Genomic DNA, 24,923 nt, shown 5'->3' on the forward strand with positions numbered 1-24,923 from the left:
TGCTTACAGGCCAGGCTTGCATCTATAGCAGATCAGTGGGAGTACTTGACCCAGAAAACAACAGAGAAAACAGTGAAGCTGAAGGAAGCCAACAAACAGCGAACATACATTGCTGCTGTGAAAGATCTTGATTTCTGGTTAGGAGAAGTAGAATCACTTTTGACATCTGAGGACTCAGGAAAAGACCTTGCATCTGTGCAGAATCTGATAAAGAAGCACCAACTTGTTGAGGCTGATATACAGGCACATGAAGATCGCATTAAAGGTGAGTGCAAAAAAGTTACGTTGCTAGGAAAATTGTGAATTTTATTTCTTAAACTCATTGAACCCCATTTGTTACAGACATGAATGCACAAGCTGATTCACTAATTGAGAGTGGTCAGTTTGATACAGCAAGTATTCAAGAGAAACGACAATCAATAAATGAACGCTATGAACGTATAAAGAATCTTGCAGCTCATCGTCAGGCTAGATTGAATGAAGCGAATACGCTCCATCAGTTCTTCAGGGATATCGCAGATGAAGAATCGTGGATAAAGTAAGTCAGATTAGATTAGATTAATACTAGTTCCATGGATCATGAATACGATATTTTGTAATGATGTGGAACTATTCAAATTTTCCAATACATGATGTAATTAACTTAACAACATAATTAAGTTAATATAACAACTTTTTTAAAATTTTTTAAATAATTTTTTTGTTTGGTTTTTTAAATGTATTTTCTTAATTTATATCTAAAAATTCCTCTATGGAGTAGAAGGAGCTGTCATTCATAAATTCTTTTAATTTCTTCTTAAATACTTGTTGGTTATCTGTCAGACTTTTGATACTATTTGGTAAGTGACCAAAGACTTTAGTGGCAGTATAATTCACCCCTTTCTGTGCCAAAGTTAGATTTAATCTTGAATAGTGAAGATCATCCTTTCTCCTAGTATTGTAGTTATGCACACTGCTATTACTTTTGAATTGGGTTTGGTTGTTAATAACAAATTTCATAAGAGAGTATATATATGAGAAGCTACTGTGAATATCCCTAGATCCTTAAATAAATGTCTGCAGGATGATCTTTGGTGGACTCCAGCTATTATTATGATTACACGCTTTTGTGCAATAAATACTTTATTCCTCAGTGATGAATTACCCCAAAATATGATGCCATATGCAAGCAATGAGTGAAAATAGGCGTAGTAAGCTAATTTACTAAGATGTTTATCACCAAAATTTGCAATGACCCTTATTGCATAAGTAGCTGAACTCAAAACGTTTCAGCAGATCATCATTGTGTTTCTTCAATTTAATCTCTCATCAACAGACACACCTAGAAATTTGGAATATTCTACCTTAGCTATATGCTTCTGATTAAGGTCTATATTTATTAATGGCGTCATACCATTTACTGTACGGAACTATATGTACTGTGTCTTATCAAAATTCAGTGAGAGTCCGTTTACAAGGAATGTCTGAAAGACATTATTGACAATTTCATCAGTTAATTCTTGTTTGTCAGGTGTGATTACTATACTTGTATCATCAGCAAAGAGAACTAACTTTGCCTCTTCATGAATATAGAATGGCAAGTCATTAGTATATATTAAGAACAACAAAGGACCCAAGACTGACCCTACCAACCCTTGTGGAACCCCATTCTTGATAGTGCCCCAGTTTGAGGAATGTGCTGATTTTAGCATATTATGAGAACTGCTTATTTCAACTTTCTGCACTCTTCCAGTTAGGTGCGAATTAAACCATTTGTGCACTGTCCCACTCATGCCACAATACTTGAGCTTGTCTAGCAGAATTTCATTATTTACACAATCAAAAGCCTTTGAGAGATCACAAAAAATCCCAATGGGTGGTGGTCGGTTATTCAGATCATTCAAAATTTGATTGGTGAAAGCATATATGGCATTTTCTGTTGAAAAACCTTTCTGGAAACCAAACTGACATTTTGTTAGTACTTCATTTTTACAGAGATGTGAAGCTACTGTTGAATACATTACTTTCTCAAAAATTTTGGATAAAGCTGTTTGAAGGGAGATTCATCAGATCTATCCCCTTTTTTATGCAAAGGTATAACAATAGCATATTTTAGTCTATCAGGGAAAATGCCCTGTTCCAGAGAGCTATTACACAGGTGGCTGAGAATGTTACTTATCTGTTGAGAACAAGCTTTTAGTATTTTACTGGAAATGCCATCAATTCCATGTGAGTTTTTGTTCTTGGGGAAGCAGTTTTCAAATACATTTACAAAAGTGTCATGAAATAAATTATATTTTAAATTGGCATCAGGTTCACGGTACACCTCATCCCAGTCTAACTACTGTAGGCTTTCCCTGAAATTTACAATTGTTAAATCATTGACTGAACGTACTACTTTGGAGGACTGTTAAGTACTGCTGAATGGAGCTATGTCATATATTGTAACTAGCTGTGCACCATGATCAGAAAGACCATTCTCAATAGGCTGAGCATTTATCTGGTTAAACTTATCTTGGTCTATAAAGAAATCTGTCAGTGAGCTGCTATCCTTTACCACCCGAGTAGGAAAATCAATAACAGGTGTCAAATTGAAAGAACCGAGTAATACTTCAAGGTCATTTTTCCTATTAGCCTCTTTCAGAGAATCTGCATTGAAGTCCCCACAAATAATAATTTGCTTCCCCCTGTCTGACAGATAGCACAACAAGGAGTCCAAATTTTTCAGAAATAGATGAAAATTTCCCGATGGGGACCTGTATACAGTTACAATTATAAATGTGCCTTTATTTAATTTAAGCTCACAGGCACGTGCTTCTATATGTTTCTCTACACAATACCTTTTTGTTTCTATACTTTTTGCACAATGATAACTTTGACATATATGGCAACTCCTCCTTTCTCCATATTTTCTTTAATTACATGTGCAGAGAGCTTATATCCACTTAAATTTACCTTATCCATATCAGTAACAATGTGATGCTCAGACAGGCATAGTATATCTATTTCATCCTCAGCTTCTAAATCTTCTAAACAAACCAGAAGCTCATCTATTTTATTCTTTAAATTCCCAATATTTTGATGAAATATACTTACATTATTTTTAATTATACTTTTATGAGAACCTTTCCTTATTCTAACATTTGCAGTACTCTCCTGTCTGAGTTTCTCATTGTGCTTAGGCCTAGTTCCTATACCAGTGGTCACATGGTGTTCAGAGAGGCAGATTATGTCAACTGGGTTGGGTGACTTTGATTCATCAATGCAATTACCTAGGACTGAGATACAACTTGGTGGAGATAAAATTTCTGGTGATTGGTGAAAATTTATAACTGACAGCTGTGATTGGTGATCCAATGCGCTAAAATTGTGCTGTTTAATTTCTTTCCTAAACTGCAGATTTGTTTCAATCCTGACCTCTCGTAGAACTTGACACCTTTCTATCGTACCTATCCTAAAAAAGGTGCTGCTCCAACACCTGTAACCACTGGTATTTTACCATACTTACCTTTCATTGAATGTTGCTTGAGGATGGTTTAGAACTTAGTAGTTGAGTATTGATTCCACTATTTGTACAGACCGGTAAAAAACATCAAAACTCATAGTAAATTATGCCAAGGTTTACACACATTTTTTTTTTTCTGTGTTTTTGCTATACATTGTCCATTGATGTAGATAGCTACAGCAATAGCTCTAAAGTAACATAACAATATTACATTATGAAGATTTGAAATGTTCACCAAGTTAAATGCAGAAAATATTATAATATTAATTTTCATTATGTTGATTTGTTTTGTGGTGGCATTGCTCCTGAGTTAGTTAAATATATGTAGTAATATCTTGGACATCCCAATCACCTACACTCCCACTAGCTCAGCTGCATTTGACAGAACTGTAGTATCGTTCATACTTATCAGAGTTAAGCATGATGTAAATTGCGGAGTATCTTGAAAAAAGTGTTAGTTTTCTCATGAAGATGAAGATGGCTGAATGTTTGGCACCTGAAATATCGTGGCTAGACATCGGATGTCATCAGGCTGCAATCACAAAAACTTAATGAAATAAGTGCTAATTGTTAGTATTCTTAACTTTTATGAAGAAATGATTCTTTTTTTTAGCATACAGTGAAAATCTCTAGGAAGCAAATTTGCCCCCCCTCTCTCTCTCTCTCTCTCTCTCTCTCTCTCTCTCTCTCTCTCTCTCTCTCTCTCTCTCCCTCTCCCTCCCTCCCTCCCTCCCTCCCTCCCACCAGCGACCGGTTGTTACTCTGAAAATTGTACCATTTTACTGTGTTGTACTTCAAAGTGTTTCTTCATGTATATTGGGAAACAGTTGACTGTCGTATTTTGTTCCCTTTTGCATTATTGCAAATTATGTTCATTGTGTTGTCCTGCATTTTTTCTATTGAGTATCACACACAGTAGAATGAGACTGAAAGTTTCTTCTTGTCACTGGAAAAAAAAAATTGGTCTTTGAAACGTGTAATGATTGGTAGCTACCAAACTACGCTGCTAGTCATTACCAATTGTCACATTTAGTGACAGTGAAATTGCTTTAACACAAAAGTTGTGTTGTTTAAAGTTCTTTTCAATGATTTGTTTTGCTTTTATGTTTCCTTTCATTCCTTACAAAGAATATTCACCTGTACACAAGTTCTGCAGTGTGCCTACTACTCCTGAAATCATTTTAATTCAAGTCTTATTTTTCTTAATTTGCTATTTATTTCCATTGTCAATTATGTGTACAATATTTGGACATTGCAGTGCTTATTTCTGTTCAGTTACATTTGTGTATTCCTAAATGCTTCAGGTTGTTTGTGCAGGGTTTTCTAATTTTTCTTGGAATTAAAATTTGTTGACAAAAGGCTCTGATGCAAGCTAAACTGACTACTTTCAATTTATGTAAAGAGTACACACCATTTTTCATCAGCGAATATGTCTGTTTTGTTGTTAAACTTGGGTTTTATCCATAACAATGATTTTTATTGAAGAAGCGTATATGTGATAATGTTCTACTTTGACTTCAGAGTGTTCAGATCACATAAGTACACTATAAATTTGATATTAGCACTTGTGGTGACTTGGATAATTCTCCAACATACTTTGCTCTTTTTGTGTTTTCTTCATTCTCAGACGTCAAGTTTGTTAAAATCCACAGGGGGGGTAATAGACTTAGAAACAAGACTTACACATATAATTTAGGAGTAAAGATAACAAATTCCAGTACAGTAGAGGCATTGAGTTGTCAGCAACACAGAGCTTTTACTATTCAGTGAGCTGTTTACCTTTACTCCAAAATTATTTACATCTTGCCAGAATTTTTCGTTACCAGAATTATACATGTAAGTAATTAGTTTCATACGAATAATCGAAAATGTAAATTGCTTATACATATTTACAATGGATCTTTTATACAATAGAAAATTTTGAAATCTTATGTTACCTCGTTTGCAGAGAGAAGAAATTGCTTGTTGGATCTGATGACTATGGCCGCGATTTGACAGGTGTTCAGAACCTGAAAAAGAAGCACAAGAGATTGGAGACTGAACTTGCATCACATGAACCAGCCATTCAGGCCGTTCAGGAAGCTGGAGAGAAGTTAATGGATGTCTCAAATTTGGGTGTTCCAGAAATTGAACAGGTAGGGATATGCTAGTGCAAGCAATTTAACAGCCAAAAGTAGTCGTCATATGTCAGTGCTAAAGAGACAAAACGCTTAAGTTTCACATTTACATAAAAATGCTATCTGTAAAACAAAGAAATGACGCACTGTAATTTTGTGAAATTCATCTAGTGAAGGATGGTACTTTGCATAGACATGATGTTGTCGCATATGCCGAAACAAGCTTGTTGTGAACTTATGTAATCAACAAGAAATAAACAAGTTTTCACTTAATTTTACCTAAAGTATAAAGATGATGTCATAATATGACATTATGCAAACTGCGGGCCCAGCAGATAATAATTTAGATAATTAGTAGAGTAAAATACATAAAGCAATTACATGTTGTTGTTGGTCCAAGTTAGATTTTTCAAACAGGGATGAATGCCTGTTTCGTGGTGATACACACTGAACTCTCACTAATTTGGTCCTCAGTAATCCAGCCTCTCAGTAATTTGGCCCACATGCGGCCTCTAGTCGGTGAAGCAGAAATGACGCACACAACAATGAGTTGTTACGTGCAACAATGTTTCTAGTTAAGAGGAGGAGGAATTTATCAAGAATATGTTGCTAAGCGAATAAATGAGGAAAACTGCAAGATAGATCAAATTTTAACAAATGAAGAAAGAATCGAAAGTATGCAGAATATTAGTGATGAAAGTCACGGAGAGGACATAGGAAGAGAGAGCTAGATGATGTCTCACACTGCTGGACTTAAGCTGAAAGATATTTTCCTGGAGTACAGTATGCAACAGCCAGATAATGCAGTACTGATTTAATGATTGTAAAGACGTTGCGTGCCAGCATCGCATATCATCATTGCGACAACTAAAAAGTCGGGATGTGTTTTGTAGAGATTGATACTACTGTATATGCAAACACTCGAGAACAAAGTTTTCTACGAAAATGAATGTACTTTGGATTTAATATAGTATAGTCCCTATATGCTTAAACTAAATTTCAGACACTTTCAGTAATCTCTGATCCAGCACCCGTATGTGCAAATAATGGCCGGATTAGCGAGAGTCTAGTGTATACAGGTAAAATTCTCTCCCGCTTTCAGCTTCATCAAGTGGCTTAAAATCCACAAGCCTGTGTCGTGGAGGAGGAGATATGGTGGTTAGCTTTGATGTGGTGTCCTTATTCAGGTGCGTTCCCATCAAAGATCCTGTAGATCTGCTCTCCCAGTTATTTGACACCAGTGTTGTGGATTTATTTAAACACACTCCAATGTCATTGTATTTTTTGTATGGTGGACAATATTTTAACCAGACAGACAGCATCGTGATGGGAAGCCCATTAGTTCCATTTATAGCCAATCTGTTTGTGGAGCAATTTAAGGACATACCCTGGACATGGCTCCTACAATACATAGCTGCTTTTATCCTTATGTAGGCAACATGTTCACTGTGTGGTCTCATGGGTGTGAAAAGCTGGGAGATTTCTTGGAACATATTAACAACTTTCATGAGAACATAAAAGTTCACATTGGAGGTAGAGACGGATCACGTCTTACCATTCCTTGACGTTCTTGTCTGCCATAATGCAGATGGGTGTCGCAACGAGTGTTGACTGAAACCCACCCATATAGACCTATACCTGCACACTACCAGCTGCTGCCACCCTTCGCAGAACAGTTCTGTTTTGAGGGCCTTGAAGCATTGAGCAGAAGCTGTTTGACACTGAAAATCTACCAAACAAACTGAGCTACTTTCATAAAGTATTCATGGAAAACGGCTATCAGTGTCAGATTTTGCAAGCCATCTTTCCCAAGAAACTTAACAGTAGACCCCCTCAGGAGTACATGAAGTAGCTTGCATTTTAGTCATTCTGTGGCTCAGTAGTAGGAAAGATAGCCAGCTTGTAAAAAGGCATAAAATCAATTCGATCTTCAGGGCACCCGCAAAAGTCAACAGCTCATCAGGTCTGTGAAAGACATGTAGGTCTTAGAACACTAAGAGTATGTAAAATACCATGTGGGTGTGGACAGTTTTTTGTTGGGCAAACTGTGCATACTATTGAACAGTGCTGTCTGCCTATGGTATCCTTAGAAATCGATGATAGTAGAACATGCCCTAGTAAATGGACCCCGTACTGCATTGGATGAGACATGTTATTGCATGGACCAATAGTTTTTGAGATAGTGTCATAAAAGAACCAGTCAAGACAGAAAGTTGTGACAACACCCTTAGTAAAGATGGCAGCATGTAGCTAAGCACAGCTTGTAACTCGGCCATCAGAAGGTCGAAGCAGGTGCAGCAGGTCCACAGTGAAAGCATTGCGTCTTATGGTGCTGGAACAAGCCCCAATGACATCACTGAAGGTAGCGTGGCTATAATCTTAGAACCGTTGCCACTTGACAATGTCTGAGGAGCACTCAGCTCGTGGATTTTAAATCACGTGACGTGGCTGGAAGCCTGAGAGAATTTTCTTACCAAATTACCTAATTTCGTGTAGGAAACACGTTGGCATTCAAAACAGCTTCCAGTCATTTCGGAATGGATAAATACCAGTCCTGTATAGTTTTCAAGGGAATCTTACACGATTCAACCTGCAAAGTAGTGAAAAGTTCAGGCAGTGTTGATGGAAGTGGATAGCAATCATGCGCTCTTGTCTCCGAAGTAGACTACAAAGGTTCAAGAATATTGAGATCTGATGACAGGTGGCCAAGGGAAATGGAGCAATTCGTCCTCATGCTCACAAAGCCAATCCTGGATGATGTGAGTTGTGTGAAGAGGAACCTTGTTTTCTTTGAACACAGCATCAGCATTAGGAAACAAACATTGGAGCATGGGATGGGGCTGATCAGCCATAATGATAGTAATGCAACATTTTAGGGTAATTATGGGGCCCATGGAATACCATAATATGGCTGCCCAAATCATCACCTAACCCCCGCTGTGTTTCGCTCTTGGGATTTAAACTCTGCCAGAAGTTGGAAACTGTGTGAAACAGGACTCACCTGACGAAATTACTGTCTTCCATTGCTCGATAGTCAGGTTTTATGGCTTTGGCACCACATTTTACTGTCACCGGCATTTGTATCACTGGTGTGTGGTTTTGGAATTCCAGCTCACACTGAAATTCCTTATTTATAGAGCTGCCTTCATATTGTTTTGGTAATAACAGGGTTTGCAAGTGTGACATTCAGTTCTGCAGTAACTTTTGCAACTGGCATCCTCTTATTTCTTGTCACAATACTCTTCAGTGACAGTCTGTTAAGATCACTCAACAGACAATTTTGTCCATGTTCGGACTTAACAGATCATCTTTTTCCATTTTCCCTGTATGTGGTATAAATCTTCTCTTGAATCGCGAAACACTTTCGGTTACCTTGGTTACGGAAGCACCCACCATATGAGCAGCTACAATTTGTCCACATTTGAATTCACTACACTCTGACATAATGCACTTAACAACTACGCAGAACATTGATCTGACCACGACTGACACTTAGAAAATATTGAGGACATCTCACAGGTGCCGTTCATGGTCAAATACAACAGTGTAATCTACAGCCTTGGCTAGCAGCTGCATTTACGTTCAGTGTTTCCATATTTTTGTCCAACTCGTGTATATGTAAAATTTACTTTTTGTGAGACTGCTTAAAATCAGTTTCATAAATATACCACAAAAGATTTAATACTCAGAGGATATAATTTAGTTTTATGTTGTTTAGCAATGTGTTGTACATCAATAGCAAATAATTGTGATTTTCAGCGTCTCAAGCTCCTTAATCAGGCATGGGCAGAGCTTAAGCAGATGGCAGCTACTCGTGGTCAGAAGCTGGATGAGTCCCTTACATATCAGCAGTTTTTGGCAAAAGTGGAAGAAGAAGAAGCTTGGATAAGGTACTAGCTACTAAGATATCTGCTTGACACTCAATTAGTTTTATTTATATACTATTAAAGTGAATAAGAAAGCCAATGTTTCTTCCTCAGTCGATCAAAATACTAACTTCCCAAGAACAAACCACAAGCAGTCCCCATACTCATTACCAGTACAGCTTAGTTTGATTTGGAAATGTGATTTCAATTGAATAAATTAAAAAAATTATTTCTGACATAAAATTTATACTTATTTAATAAACTGAAAATTAAATATTCCAGTGAGAAGCAACAACTCTTGGGAGTAGAAGATTATGGTGATACAATGGCTGCAGTTCAAGGCCTTCTAAAGAAACATGATGCTTTTGAAACAGACTTTGCTGCACATGGAGATCGTTGTGCAGATATCTGTGCTGCTGGTCAAAAGTTAATCGCAGACAACAATCATCACATGGAAAGCATTGCCCAGCGTTGTCAACAGCTACAGGTATATACTGTACAGCACATTTGCATTAGGAAAGTGTAATATAAATTGTTATCAACTGAAAGTGCTACGTTTGTACTGTGGAGGCCACTGTTTCGTGCATGGTGGAGGATACTTAAACCCAGTAATAGTGACTTTCTGTTGTATTCCATTCATCTGTTGAGTTAAATGATAGTCTTGGTAGCTTCCTTAATCTCCTATCTTATTCTCATTGCCCCTTTCACAGAATTAACAAAAGATTCCATAGAATTGTCTTCCTTGAATCCCAGTCCTCTACATTTGTTCGACAGTATTTCACAAGAACATTGTCGTCTTTCTTCCACATTACCATTCAAGTTTCATGAGCATCTCAGTTACTCTTTTGTGCAGGCTGTACTGACGTGTTAAAACTTCACAGGATGTGTCTGAATTTATTTGGTATTTTCTATCATGCCTACATGATAACTCTCATCATACATGAACATATTCAGTAATAGATCACATTTCTTGTATATGGTTTCTTCTATATATGCACTACAGTTTCCAAGAACTGTAACTACAAATTGTTCCATTCCTCTCACCTATTAACGATATCATGTTTGCCCATTTTAAAATACTCAGATACAATTGAGTCTTGTGTTTTGTTGTGGACATTATCTTGCATTTACAGACAGCTGCCCTTCATTACAGTAAGGGGGGGGGGGGGGGGGCTAGAAGACTGCTTTTCTGTTGTCTCTATTCAGAAACAAGCTACCCTAGTGCATTGAGTAAAAGCTATCCCAGATGCTGAAAATCTGTCCCGAGAACTGAGTCACCTACAATAATTACAAGACTATTAATGACACTTAACATTACTGGAAGCTGTAGAAAACTGAGGCCAAATTTGTTTTCATATCGGAAAAGGGATGATCTGTAAAAGGTGTGAGCCAACTCTTGTGTACTTCAACATTTTGACAAACGTGACAAATCCTTTATTGGAGCAGTTCTTTTCTTATTTTTTAGATGAGTTACTATAGTGATACTGCCTGTCACCATCTCTCCTCTCACAGAATTTGTCATTCTAACCTGTAAGATAGCCACCCAGTATTATCATCATCCAGTTTATGTTATTTCCTTTAAGAAAAGTTGCATTACAATTACCATTGGGTGACATTTATCTATAAAATACTGCCGCAATTCCAAGTTTGTGAACTTCTGCACATTAGTGCTAAACTGCGTCATTGATAAAATGACTGACTGTATTAGAAGATGTAAAAAGTTGGACGTATTTCTGTGTTCTAATTACAAGTTGTTTTTATGCTTCATAAATTTTAGTTTAAGCACTTCAAATAAAGCTGTTTCTGCATTTGTAAGATAAGTGTTACAATAATGTCTTCTGCAGGTGAAATTAGATCACTTGGCCTCGCTTGCTGCTCGTCGGAAGTTAAAGTTGATGGAAAATTCAGCATATTTACAATTCATGTGGAAAGCAGATGTTGTTGAATCGTGGATTGCTGATAAGGAAACTCACGTTCGATCAGAAGAATTTGGTCGTGATCTTTCCACTGTGCAGACACTTCTGACAAAACAAGAGACATTTGATGCAGGTAAATAAAATTCTCATTAGTATTGTACCACTAAATGTGTGTGTTGTATTTCCTCATTTTAAGTGTCAGAGCAACAGCCATTCATAACCCTCCTGAACTTGTCAGTTTCTCTAAAGGATGTCACATTGTTAATTTCCTTTTCTGTTTAGAGTGTAGAAAATACTTTTCTAAATGTTTGTTACATTGTCATATTTTTCTCTTTATAAACTCAGTTCTCAAACAACTTCCACCAAAAAAAACTGATTCTTAAGTGTTAAATATGAGGTCGGTTCAAAAAATTTTGGAACTTTGTCCACAAAATTGTTCTGCGCTTATCTTTTACTTATAGTGCATGGTCTCCTTTGAAATACTCTCCGCCACAGTTGATCCACCACTCCCAATGCCATTTCCACTTCAGGAAGCAGTCTTGGTACGCCTCTTGCTGGATTATGTAAAGTGCCATCTGTGAATTTTCTTTTATCTCATATATCATTCCAAATCTTGGTCCTTACAATAGGGTTTTCAACTTTGGAAATAAGAAAAAGGTTGCATGGGGACAGGTCTGGAGAGTATGGAGGATGAGGTAGCACAGTGACTTCGTTTTTTGCGCAGTAGTCGTGCACCAACAGGAATGAATGTGCAGGTGCATTAGTGCGATGCGAGAGCCACGAATTATCTTGCCACATTTCAGGCCATTTCCTTCTCACATTTTCCCACATGTCCCAATAGCACCATCAATTAACATTTGTTCTCACTTGCGTGGCCTGAAGACTCTTCACAGATTGCAAGGCAAAGGTCTTTCTGGACTTGACTCATGAGCTGTGTGGCGAACTTGGCAGCAACACGATGCATTCCAAGATGCTATGTGAGGATTTCATGACAATCCAATTGTAGTGCTACAGTCTTCTGCAATCTCTTGGACAGTCAGTCTTCAATTAACATGCACAGTTTCGCTGACATTCCTGACATGAGCGTCTGGCCATTTTGAAATTGTGTGAACCATTTGTAACGTGGAGTTTGGCATAAGCCCTCATCACCGTAGGCTTCCTGCATCATTTTGTGTGTCTCTGTAAAGGTTTACTTGACTTTCATGCAAAATTTAATGCAGATGGATAGTTCATGTAAATCCGCAATCTTGAAATCTGGAAACTGTGTGACACAACATCCTACTCGATACAGCAGTGAACAATAACTAATAAACATACAACAATGAAACTAGTGGCAGTTACACGTTAAACACAGATGTGTGCAGGGATGCCAGCCGCATTTCGCTCCAACGCACCATTGACGCGAAATTACGAATGTTCCAGAATTTTTTTTGAACAGACTTTGTATGATTGCTCGAACTAAATGTAAATTTGTGTCTGTAAAAGTTGTCCACTTGAGACTGTATATACTAAGTTTGGGCGATATCTTATATACAGTCACAATGAGACATTTCAATCATGTTTCTGTCAATAGGTCTCCATGCATTTGAACATGAAGGTATCCAGAACATCACAAGCCTGAAAGAACAGTTAGTTTCAGCTTCACACGATCAGACACCTGCGATTCTCAAGAGACATGCTGATGTAATAGCCAGGTGTGTGAAAGTTATTAATATACCTTTTCATATGAAATAGATCATTACTGCATGCAGAAAAGCTAATAATACAAAATAAATAAATAAATAAATTGTGGATTTTTGTAGATGGCAGAAGTTGCTGGCAGATTCAGATGCTCGTAAGCAGAAATTACTTCGAATGCAAGAACAGTTCAGACAGATTGAAGAACTGTATCTCACATTTGCAAAGAAGGCTTCAGCATTTAATTCTTGGTTTGAAAATGCAGAGGAAGATTTAACTGACCCAGTTCGCTGCAATTCTATTGAAGAAATCAGGGCATTGAGAGAGGCGCATCAACAATTTCAGGTAATAAAACTGTTGTTGTAAAAATGTTGCTAAGATCTTTCATGTATAATCGGTTTTCAGCTCAATCTAGTTTTGTTGTCAGTGTACTGAAGTTATCATTGACTTTCTGTCTCTTTCAGGCCTCCCTTTCATCAGCACAAGCTGATTTTGATGCCCTTGCGAAGTTGGATCAGCAGATAAAGAATTTTAATGTTGGGCCAAATCCATACACTTGGTTTACGATGGAAGCACTAGAAGATACATGGAGAAATCTACAGAAGATTATTAAGGTATTTTTGTACAAAATAAGAGCTGCTTCGGTTATCTTCAGATCTACTGATTTTAGTGTTTACTTCCTAAATTTTGAAGTGTGCCAGATTCTTCTGAAATCCACTGATAAGTGACAGTCTGTCTCTGGTTAGTGAAAGATCTTTCCTGTTGGTAGTCAGAGGGTTTTGAGGCTCATTTCACAAGTACTGACACCACACAACACATTTATTTATAGTGTTATATAAGGGGCATATGAAACCCGGTCACTAGTGTAAGGTAATAGTAATAATTTTATTAACTCAAAAATGTAGATTATACACAGTAAACATACTCAGAAATAGTCGCCAAAACTGTTGGTACATTTATCCCATTGTGACACTAGCTGGTCGATTCCAACCTTGAAAAAGCTAGTAGGCTGTTGTCGGATCCAGGCTTGGACCCAGTAAAACACTTTGTCATCCATTGCAAATTGATGTCTGGGAACAGCTTGTTTTAGAGTTCCAAACACATGAAAGCCACATGGTGAAAGGTCCGGACTATACAGTGGATGTTCCAGCATTTCCCACCGAAATTGCTGCAATGTCATCTTCACTGCATTGGCTGTGTGTGGACGGGCATTATCGCGCAGGAGGATAATGCCATTGGACAACATGCCTTGGTGTTTTGAATTGATGGCTCATCTAAGGTTCTGTAAAGTGGCTTGATAATGCTAGGCATTGATGGTGGTTCCCCGTTCCAGGAACTCTACAAGCAGTGGGGCTTTGTGGTCAAAAAAGGACATGTCCTTAGCAGAACTGGTGTGTACTGTTTTTGATTTCTCTGAGGTGGTGAAGTTGCATGTTTCCACTACTTGCTCTGACAATTGCTTTCCGATTCAAAATGGTGACACCATGTTTCGTCATGTGGGACAGTACCCGACAGAAAGCAGTATTCTTCCTCATGATAACATTGCAGATGATTCAAAGACAGTCATTCGAGTACTGCGCTGTTCGGTGGTCAGTTGGTCAGGAACTCATTGTGCACAGATTTTTCGAAAGTTATGGCATGTGCAGTGCCCACGTTAATACCCAGTAACCAATGGATCTCACCCCCGGTGATTCTGTGGTTGTCCAAGACTAAAGCATTCAATTCTGCAACCATTTCTGGTGTGATGACACGATGAGCCTGTCCAGGACGAGCATCGTCTCCCAGGAATCACTTGTTCCATTCCACGCCCCTTGAACGACTCAGACTGTACTCACAACACACAGCATTCATCTGTTGATACATTTCACGGCCTCCAACTCCCTCCGACACCAAAAATTGAATCACTCCTCATTGTTCCAGCTTACTCACCTGCGTGTTCGGTAGTGGACAATAACTTGTGTGACCACCTTCTCTTGGGCATGAAACCACACTGGTGCTATGCAACATCAAACGGTGTGTGTACGTCAGTGTCTCTGCCAGTAGTTGGTGCTACCATACCCGCAGTTACATGGTGCCATGTGTAAGGCAAAGATAGATGCACTGAACAGGTTTCATTTGAATGAACCTAATATAAATAGCAAGTAGATACAGGTATCGTGTCCATTCTGTTCGGTATTTCTTACAGGTGGAGAATTAATTGCCTACACTAAGCTAAATGATCTGTGAACACACACACACACACACACACACACACGGAGTTTAACTATTTACCACTGCTTTGTGGACTGATGGAATCTTTTTTATTTTTAATACAGGAACGAGATATTGAGCTCTCTAAAGAAGCACAGAGACAAGAGGAAAATGACAAATTGAGGAAGGAGTTCGCAAAACATGCCAATGCCTTCCACCAATGGCTTACAGAGACCAGGTATTGTTTCCTAAACATTTTCAGTTCTGTTCATTTAATTTACTATTTAAGAGTGCATTGAAAATAGTACTGTCTGTAAAAAATTTGTCAATATGAAACCTATATGCTGTTGTGCATCAAGTGTTCACTGAGCATGAAAAACAGAATCATTCTGATAGTAAGTCATTCTGCACAGAAATACACATTACAAATTTTCTGATTTATTGAGAAAACTATAATGTTGTCAGATTCCTTCGTGGATGACCCTCCGTAATACGAGGATTGTCCAGGAAGTAATGCACCACATTTTTTTTCTTCAACAATTCTTTATTGAATATAATGAGAATTGCACACACGAGAGAATGATGCTTTACCTACACATCCTATTTTTCCATGTTATCTCCGTCCCGTTCTTTGGCCTTCCTCCAGCCCGAAACAAGGCGCGTATGTCCTATCAGTACCAATCCTTGTCCTGGTGGTGGAGCCAGTGATTCACTATGTGAGTACCTCCTCATTGTCCTCAAAATGTCTTCCACAATTTGCATCCTTTAATGACCCAAACAAGTGGGAAGTCCGAGGGGGCTAGGTCAGGTGTGGTAGTCGTGGATGGTCTCCCCGACAACTATAAATCATGGAGCTCTGCCAAACCACCTTCTGATGATATCACCCTCCAAGCCCAGTGTCTAACTGTGCTTCTGTCAGCAGCAGATGCTCCATAGACTGCACAAGAATATGTGAATATTCTCCACAGTTTTTTTTCCCCCCCCCCCCCCCCCCCCCCCCCTCTGCACTGAGAAATTCTATGATGGCACGTTGTAATGTACATCACCTACAGACACCAATTCGAAACTGTTCTGCAGCTACACTATCTGTTGGAAGTGACAGAAACTTGGTGTGCTTGCTCAGGAGACTTATACATACATACAAACATACATACATACGTACATAACATTTCGCATTTGTAGCATAGTTTTCGGCTGAGAATAAGAATGCAGTGCATTACTTTTTGGACATACCTCGTGCATAACAAGATCTGAAATTCAGGATGTAGGGCTTATTTTTCATATGTTAATAAAATAATTGTTATACTTTTAAATCATTAATGTGCTCTTTTTCTCTGTTGCAAGATAAGTAGTTCGACTGATAAGTGTGTTAGCTTACTACATTATTTCTTGGTGGATAAAGGATTATTTCAGTCTTCTTCTCATAGTCCAGTCTTCAGTTACACCGGTACTGTTTGTCTGGGCCGATAAATATGTGGCCTATTGAAGAGGTTTTGGAGTTGCTGTTTAATATGAGTATCTGGTATATTGGGAGTGCAGTGAAGACACTGAAATCCAAACTAACTATAGGGCACTGGACATACATTGTGTGAACTCAAACATAAGTGTACAATCCCTTTGCAATATTCAAGAACCAAACATTACTGTTCCATTGTAGACTTGTCACCACTTTAAGGAATTTTTTTAAGGTAACATTAAAAAAAAAAAAAAAAAAAACTGTAATAAAGGTAACATTCCATAACAGGAAACAAAAGTTACAGATCAAGTAACTGTATTGATTATGGTAATCTGAAAATACTTCTCTGTGTGTTTAATCTTATATTCTTTTGACTGTCTATGAAAATTGTTTCTAATAATTGATATATTTACAAATGAAATGACGTTTCCTGCCTTTTGATCGACAATGGATGAGCAGATACAGACTCCTTGGATGGGACGGGTGAATATGTTTGTCTCAAAGATAGTGAATGGTTGTACTACTAAAACATCAATTAACCCAGTGTCAGAACTAAATCTAATGTGTATCCTCTCCTTCCATATTTGGAAATGAGAATAAAACATGTACCTCTAGGATCAACATTAAGTTAAGATTTCACTAGGTGTTTGGAAATACCAACTGATATACCACTACTTGGTGAAGATTTGAATAAATACATTTTTGTAAGTTCACTTTTGTGATGTAATGTGTGAAATTTCAAAACATCCATTTTTTTTATCATAAACTACTTCATTCAGCTGCTTTTTGTAAAAAGTAATCAGATTGCAATAGTACGAATGATATTGGCTAGCTTTGCCATAATAGAGGTGCTGAGTAACAGTTGGAACACAACTGTTAAAAGCAAGCAGTTTGGTGTATCACTGGTATGATCATTTGTGTTAATGTGTGATTCAAATCTATTAATTCCTTAACTTTAGCCTTGTCTGGTGAATTTAAATTTCTTGTGCCTGTTAATGTTGCAACAGTCTTGAGTATGGAGATTGTAGACCATAAATCCTGCTTCTCTATGATACATGCCAAAACAGTTTTCTAATGCTGTGTTTGTATTTATTGCATGCTTAATGGCGCGAAAAACCATTTGTCATGTAGAAATGAGTTAGAAAATGTGTTTGCTTTTTTAAAGCAGCATATCGACTCCAGGCATTAACCTTTTTGTCTCTTTGTTGTGTGAAGTACTATAAAGTTAATTTTATGAAATAGTCGGAGAATATGTTTGGTTTGTTATTAGACTTAGCAATATTTACAGCATGTTGTATTACCTAAGGCAGTGTCAGCAGTTCTGTCGGAAATAAGTTTGATACCTACATTATAAAACCTTGTGATTATTAAACTGAATATCTAACAACATGGGTGAAACAGGACGTAGTCTTTCATAAATGGTGCCTGGCAAAGAAAACTGTCATGTGCTGATATAGTGGCAGAGAAACCAAAAAAATTAGCAGTGTCCTGCTTTACTTACATGTTAATTTCTAACAAAGGATGTCAATGTCTTTAAAATTATCAAGTGATAAATGCCTCAACACACATTTTTTTGGTCAGAGATGTTAATAAACGAGCTACATGCTGTTAATTTCATAGAACATCTATTTCATTCTTGTTTTAAGATTCCTTTGCATAATATTTTCTCTCATTTCTGAAACCATGCCCTTGGATATGTATGCCCATTCAGATTGCTTACCACCTTACATTAAATGGTGATGATTTTGTTGGGTAACCGAAATTTTTTTCCTGTTGGAATACAACATTTTTGAATTGTTGCTGTTTAATGTGCTTTGGTTCTTGCACTAGCACTTTAAATTAGTATGTAAAGTTCTCTGATCCTGAAGGCTATATGATAAAAGATTCACATTATTAATGTACTGTACATTGTTATTTGAATTCCTCAAATAACAAATTTCCACAATTCATTCATGTACTGAAAATGAATCACTTTGCAAGGATTCTTAGGTTACTTTTATATTGGAATAGTATGTTTCCCAATGACAGGCACCTGTAGAACAACTACTTTATTAAATTAAAGTTATTAGTTAACATTTTGTGTTCTTTTATTGATGAGCTACTTCAATTTCCAGAGCATCTATGATGGAAGGTTCTGGATCTCTAGAACAGCAGCTGGAGGCAACAAAGGTAAGAAACATGAGAATGAAACTATTGAATGTTACGTGAATTTCAAGTGGTTTTTTTCTGAGTGGAAGAAAGTAAAAATACTTTGAATTACATGTTCTAGAATTATGTAATGATAATACAAAGGGCATTAGGAAAGTTTTGCATTGTGAGGTTCATAGTAGAAAAGTCATAATCTGCTTCTGTCTGTGTGTAGATATGTCTGTACATGCACTGTAACAAAGAGCTCCAGTTTTTTCCATCAGTTTTTCAGAAGATCTGTTGTTATGTTATGAAGATTTGTCATTTGTTAGTCTAGTACCTTTTTCTTTCATTATCATATTGTAGATGGTGATAAAAAGCTTAAACACACTTCTTAAAGTATAGACTGTAACTAAAATGCTTCATTGCATCAAAAATTTCAGAGGTGCTGCTCATTTTGTTTTAAAGTAAGAATCTTGTACTTGGTACTTCAGAGGTAGGAGTTAATGCTATGCAGTAATTTCATAGCAGATGTACACTGAAGAGCCAAAAAAACTGGTACACCTACCTAATATCATGTAGGGCCCTCGTGAGCACACAGAAGTGCTGCAGCATGATGTGACATGGACTCAACTACTGTCTGAAGTAGTGCTGGAGGAAATTGACACCATGACTCCTGCAGAGCTGTCCATAAATCCATGAGAGTACGAGGAGGTGGAGATCTCATCTGAGTAGCATGTTGCAAGGCATCCCAGATATGCTCAATAATGCTCATGTCTGGAGAGTTTGGCGGCCAGTGGAAGTGTCTAAACTCGGAAGTGTGTTCCTGAAGCCACTCTGTAGCATTTATGGACATGTGGGTGTCACATTGTCCTGCTGGAATTGCCTAAGTCCATCAGAATGCACAATGGACATGAATGGATGCAGATGATCAGATGGGATGCTCATGTACTTGTCACCTGTCAGAGTCGTATCTAGACATATCAGGGGTCCCATATCACTCCAACTGCACACACCCCACACCATTATAGAGCCTCCGCCAGCTTAAACAGACCCCTGCTAACATGCAGGGTCCATGGATTCAAGAGGTTGTCTCCATCCACTTGATACAATTTGAAAAGAGACTCGTCCAACCAGGCAACATATTTGACCGGATTATTGATATTCACAGTACACTCGTGAAATGATCATACAGGAAAATCCCTCAGAGATGCTGTGTCCCATCGCTCATGTGCTGACTATAACACCACGTTCAGACTCACTTAAACCTTGATAATCTGCCACTGTAGCAGCATTAACCAATCGAACAACTGCGCCAGACACTTTTCTTATACAGGAATTGCCAAGCACAGTGCTCTATTCTGCCTGTTTACGTATCTCTGTATTTTAATACGCATGCCTATACCAGTTTCTTTGGCCCTTCAATGTATATTTCATGAAATAACCCATGTGCAGTCACGGACTTCAAGTAATGTAGTTTCATACTACCTCTCAGTTTGCCGCAAACTCAAAATAAAACAGTTTCAGTCATTTGCTTGCACTGGGTAAACGCAGCTACATTGCAATTTGAATATCAATTAATCAGTAAATCATTATGATTCATAATTATTTCATTTACTTTCCTTTTGCCTACACTGCAGTGCTTTTATTTATTTTTTCAGTTGTATAAAATATGTTGGTGGTGTGACTAAAGGAAATACTTAAAAAATTGAAGTGAGAGACATACGAGGTGCATTCAAGTTCTAAGGCCTCCGATTTTTTTTCTCCGTACTGGAAAGAGATAGAAACATGCGCATTGTTTTAAAATGAGGCCGCGTTCATTGTCAGTATGTCCCAGAGATGGCAGCACCGTACGGCAGATGGAATTTTACCGCCAGCGGCGAGAATGAGAACTGTTTTAAATACTTAAAATGGCGATGTTTTCCTTACTTGAACAGCCTGCAATCATTCATTTCCTGAATTTGCGTGGTGTGAAACCAATTGAAATTCATCGACAGTTGAAGGAGACCTGTGGTGATGGAGTTATGGACGTGTCAAAAGTGCGTTCGTGGGTGCGACAGATTAATGAAGGCTGAACATCGTGTGACAACAAACCGAAACAACCTCGGGCTCGCACAAGCCGGTCTGGCGACATGATCGAGAAAGTGGAGAGAATTGTTTTGTGGGATCGCCGAATGATTGTTGAGCAGATCGCCTCCAGAGTTGGCATTTCTGTGGGTTCTGTGCACACAATCCTGCATGACGACCTGAAAATGCGAAAAGTGTGATCCAGGTGGGTGCCACGAGTGCTGACGGACGACCACATGGCTGCCCGTGTGGCATGTTGCCAAGCAATGTTGACACGCAATGACAGCATGAATGGGGCTTTCTTTTCGTCAGGTGTGACAATGGATGAGATGTGGATGCCATTTTTCAATCCAGAAACAAAGCACTAGTCAGCTCAATGGAAGCACACACATTCACCTCCACCAAAAAAATTTCGGGTAACCGCCAGTGCTGAAAAAATGATGGTGTCGATGTTCTGGGACAGCGAGGGCGTAATCCTTACCCATTGCGTTCCAAAGGGCACTACGGTAACAGGTGCATCCTACGAAAATGTTTTGAAGATCAAATTCCTTCCTGCACTGCAACAAAAACGTCCGGTAAGGGCTGCGCGTGTGCTGTTTCACCAAGACAACGCACCCGCACATAGAGCTAACGTTACGCAACAGTTTCTTCGTGATAACAACTTTGAAGTGATTCCTCATGCTCCCTACTCACCTGACCTGGCTCCTAGTGACTTTTGGCTTTTTCCAACAATGAAAGACACTCTCCATGGCCGCACATTCACCAGCCGTGCTGCTATTACGTCAGCGATTTTCCAGTGGTCAAAACAGACTCCTAAAGAAGCCTTCACCGCTGCCATGTAATCATGGCATCAGCGTTGTGAAAAATGTGTACGTCTGCAGGGCAATTACATCGAGAAGTAACGCCAGTTTCATCGATTTCGGGTGAGCAGTTAATTAGAAAAAAAATCGGAGGCCCTAGAACTTGAATGCACCTCGTATCTTCATATAAATGTCATTGTTGGTGACTGTAAATGTTTTCTTCATATTTTAAATTCTACCGAAATGAAATTATTCGGAACAAATAACGGATAATTATTTGGGCAGTGTTAATTCATACTCATTTATCACTGAATTGTTTTCTTCTTATTGTTATCTGATCCTCTATGAGCTCAGGTTGCCAACCCTTGCACACTCTGGCTCAAAATGGTTTACCATAAGCACAATGGAAATTTAAGACAGAAACTGTAATAGTGAGGAAGAAAAACTGTTGACTGTGCTGTGTGATTAATATGATTAAGAATGTGTGTATTGTGGTCGATTTCAGCGAAAAGCTGGAGAAGTCAGAGCACGACGATCTGATCTGAAACGAATAGAAGACTTGGGAGCAATTCTTGAAGAACACCTGATCCTGGATAATAGGTATACAGAGCACAGTACTGTTGGCCTTGCACAACAATGGGACCAGCTCGATCAGTTAGGCATGCGTATGCAGCATAATTTGGAACAACAAATTCAAGCACGTAACCAATCTGGAGTTAGTGAAGATGCACTCAAAGAATTTTCAATGATGTTCAAACACTTTGATAAAGATAAGAGTGGTCGCCTGAATCATCAAGAATTCAAATCCTGCCTCCGTGCTTTGGGTTATGATCTTCCAATGGTGGAAGAAGGTCAACCTGATCATGACTTTGATGCCATTCTTGGTAAGTAATTATTTTTGCTCTATGTTTTATGATTGATTTATATTCATAATGATGCAACTGTTGTCATTTAAAAATGTACTATGGTTACATGTGATATTTGTAACTGGGGTACTTTGTTTTTCTGTGAATTGAGAACATTTTTAATTGTTACAGATATTGTAGATCCTAACAGAGATGGTTATGTGTCACTGCAAGAATACATGGCCTTCATGATTAGTAAGGAGACTGAAAATGTACAGAGTTCAGAAGAAATTGAAAATGCATTTAGAGCTATCACAGCTGGAGATCGGCCATACGTCACTAAAGAAGAATTGTATGCTGTAAGTATTCCTGCTGCAATAGAATATAGGTGACTGTTACTTAAATAAAGACGTGCAAGTGCAGAAAATACTGGGAACTCTAAGTAGATTTTTTGATAATAAATAACTGCAGTGTCAATTTTGTTGTATGCCTCATTGGTGCTGTGCTTTGGCTCTGAAAAGACTTCCTGCAAAACAGGTTTTCATACTAGAGATAGTGTTCAGCCAAGTCTGAGATTCATGCATTCCTCAAGTCTTGACATTCATGCATTCCGTCATTTATCTGAAGAATGAACAGGAATAATGAGTCCTTACCTAAACAAAATTGTGTTCTACTTTTATCATTATTTTAGAAGCTGTTGAATTTCAGCCCCTGAATGTTCAGAGTATACTATTCCTTGGTAGTCCTTTTCTGTACGAAATGATTGTGTTATAAAAATTTCTCCAGTTGAAATTATTTTGTTGACAGATGGTGTTGTGTACATATTTACATTTTGTTATGTTGTCTTAACAATATTTTCTGTTTCAGAATCTCACAAAAGAAATGGCAGACTACTGTGTTGCTCGAATGAAGCCTTACGTTGATCCAAAAACAGAAAGACCCATTCAAGGAGCCTTGGATTACATTGAATTCACGCGTACATTATTTCAGAACTGAAGCATAAGTATTTAATATAAATTATTTTCAAGGTATTAATTTTGCAAAGTACATACTCATGTTTTCCTTAGTACCTGCTTTTCACTGAAATTGGAAATCTGTTACTGATGTCATGTAATGTGCATCAGATAACAGTTTACTGCATTTGGTTATTGAACATAGAGACTATTTAAATAGCTTGCCTTTTATGTTACTTTTATACAAGTATGTTAACATATTGGTTATACCTGAAGATAAATGCATTTAAGATTTTTTGCTTACAGTAGCAGTTGCACAATATTCTGCTATATGCTTTAGATAATGGAAAAATTAATGGTAGCTCTATTGTTATCCTGCAGAATTACTGTAAAAAGAGTATGTAAAGAAAGCCACTGTGAAATTATATTTTATGATAGAGTATTAAGAATCTGTATTACATTAATTTTTTTCCTTCATTATAAGATTGATGTTGGAGCAGACTTCACAAACCACAAAGCCACATTTGTGATTCCCACTTTAAAATCTCAAAAATGTAAAATTAGAAAATCTAGACTCTGTAAACATTTTTACAGTTTTTCACATTGTTATAATGTTCTATAAATCTAACAAAAACAGAGATCTATTTATTGATTTTATCCAAAGGAAATATTTGTTTAGTGTGCCTGCATAAGATTTTATTTTTAGTTTGGCAGCTGTTTGTTGTAAACCATGAAAATCGTTAATAAAAGACATTTTTAAAAATTGGCAATTTTTTGTGATTGTTTTGTGGTGCTGAGTGAAGTAGGAAATACAAGGGAGTAGGGGTGGAGGCAGATATGACAGGAGGGTTCGTGTTAAAGGGGAGATACATGTGAAGTAGCCATTTAAGTTTACTATATTGTGCTGAACAGCGTGAAGGAGTAGTTAAGGTTGCAAGGTAAGCTATTATTTTTAAAGTTGTTATTTACATGTATGCTCAGTGATAAACATGTCCACTATACAGTGAGTGAGTGTCTTAGTACAGTACATTTTTTGTATCCCACACAGAATCATGTTGAATTGTCTACACTTGAGCTGGACTAACTAGTATTTGACATCATGCAAGAAAGAACCCAGAAAATCCAACATCTGAAGTTAGAATTACCACTGTACATGGAATATCTTGAAATGGGCTGAAACCTAGGGAGAATGCAAGTGTTATAGCAACTTGAGGAAGTGAAAGATTCTAATCAATCAGCAAGTGGAAAATAATGTGAAAGATACAACAAGATATATCGGATTTTCACATATAGTCATCCTTAGTACCTATAAAAGCAGAAGTAGACATCGGGATCTGTGTTACCTCTCACAAGGAATGAACAGTTCTTCTGGCCAAGTAAATGTCTCAGGGGATACTTTAGTTTTTCCATCAAACCTGGAGATGC

The 24,923-nt window shown here is 37.7% G+C and overlaps 1 protein-coding gene across 4 annotated transcripts in view; it reads left to right on the top strand.

Annotated features, from left to right (window-relative positions):
• The window catches only part of LOC126248568 (spectrin alpha chain), a 134,147-nt gene extending 109,903 nt beyond the window's left edge, over positions 1-24,244 (top strand). For 2 of the 4 annotated variants that reach the window (XM_049949666.1, XM_049949668.1), the window contains 15 exons: positions 10-265; positions 343-538; positions 5,433-5,619; positions 9,361-9,491; positions 9,750-9,954; positions 11,312-11,516; positions 12,957-13,077; positions 13,186-13,405; positions 13,525-13,674; positions 15,376-15,488; positions 17,166-17,189; positions 18,821-18,875; positions 22,206-22,584; positions 22,738-22,904; positions 23,413-24,244. In XM_049949666.1, coding sequence (XP_049805623.1) covers positions 10-265; positions 343-538; positions 5,433-5,619; positions 9,361-9,491; positions 9,750-9,954; positions 11,312-11,516; positions 12,957-13,077; positions 13,186-13,405; positions 13,525-13,674; positions 15,376-15,488; positions 17,166-17,189; positions 18,821-18,875; positions 22,206-22,584; positions 22,738-22,904; positions 23,413-23,541 — 2,538 coding nt within the window. In that variant the 3' untranslated portion in view covers positions 23,542-24,244. The remainder of the gene's footprint in view (positions 1-9; positions 266-342; positions 539-5,432; positions 5,620-9,360; positions 9,492-9,749; positions 9,955-11,311; positions 11,517-12,956; positions 13,078-13,185; positions 13,406-13,524; positions 13,675-15,375; positions 15,489-17,165; positions 17,190-18,820; positions 18,876-22,205; positions 22,585-22,737; positions 22,905-23,412) is intronic. The other 2 variants (XM_049949667.1, XM_049949669.1) reach the window with 1 other exon arrangement.
• The last annotated feature ends 679 nt before the right edge of the window (positions 24,245-24,923 follow it).

This window comes from Schistocerca nitens, chromosome 3 (assembly GCF_023898315.1).
Source record: "Schistocerca nitens isolate TAMUIC-IGC-003100 chromosome 3, iqSchNite1.1, whole genome shotgun sequence".
NCBI lineage: Eukaryota > Metazoa > Arthropoda > Insecta > Orthoptera > Acrididae > Schistocerca > Schistocerca nitens.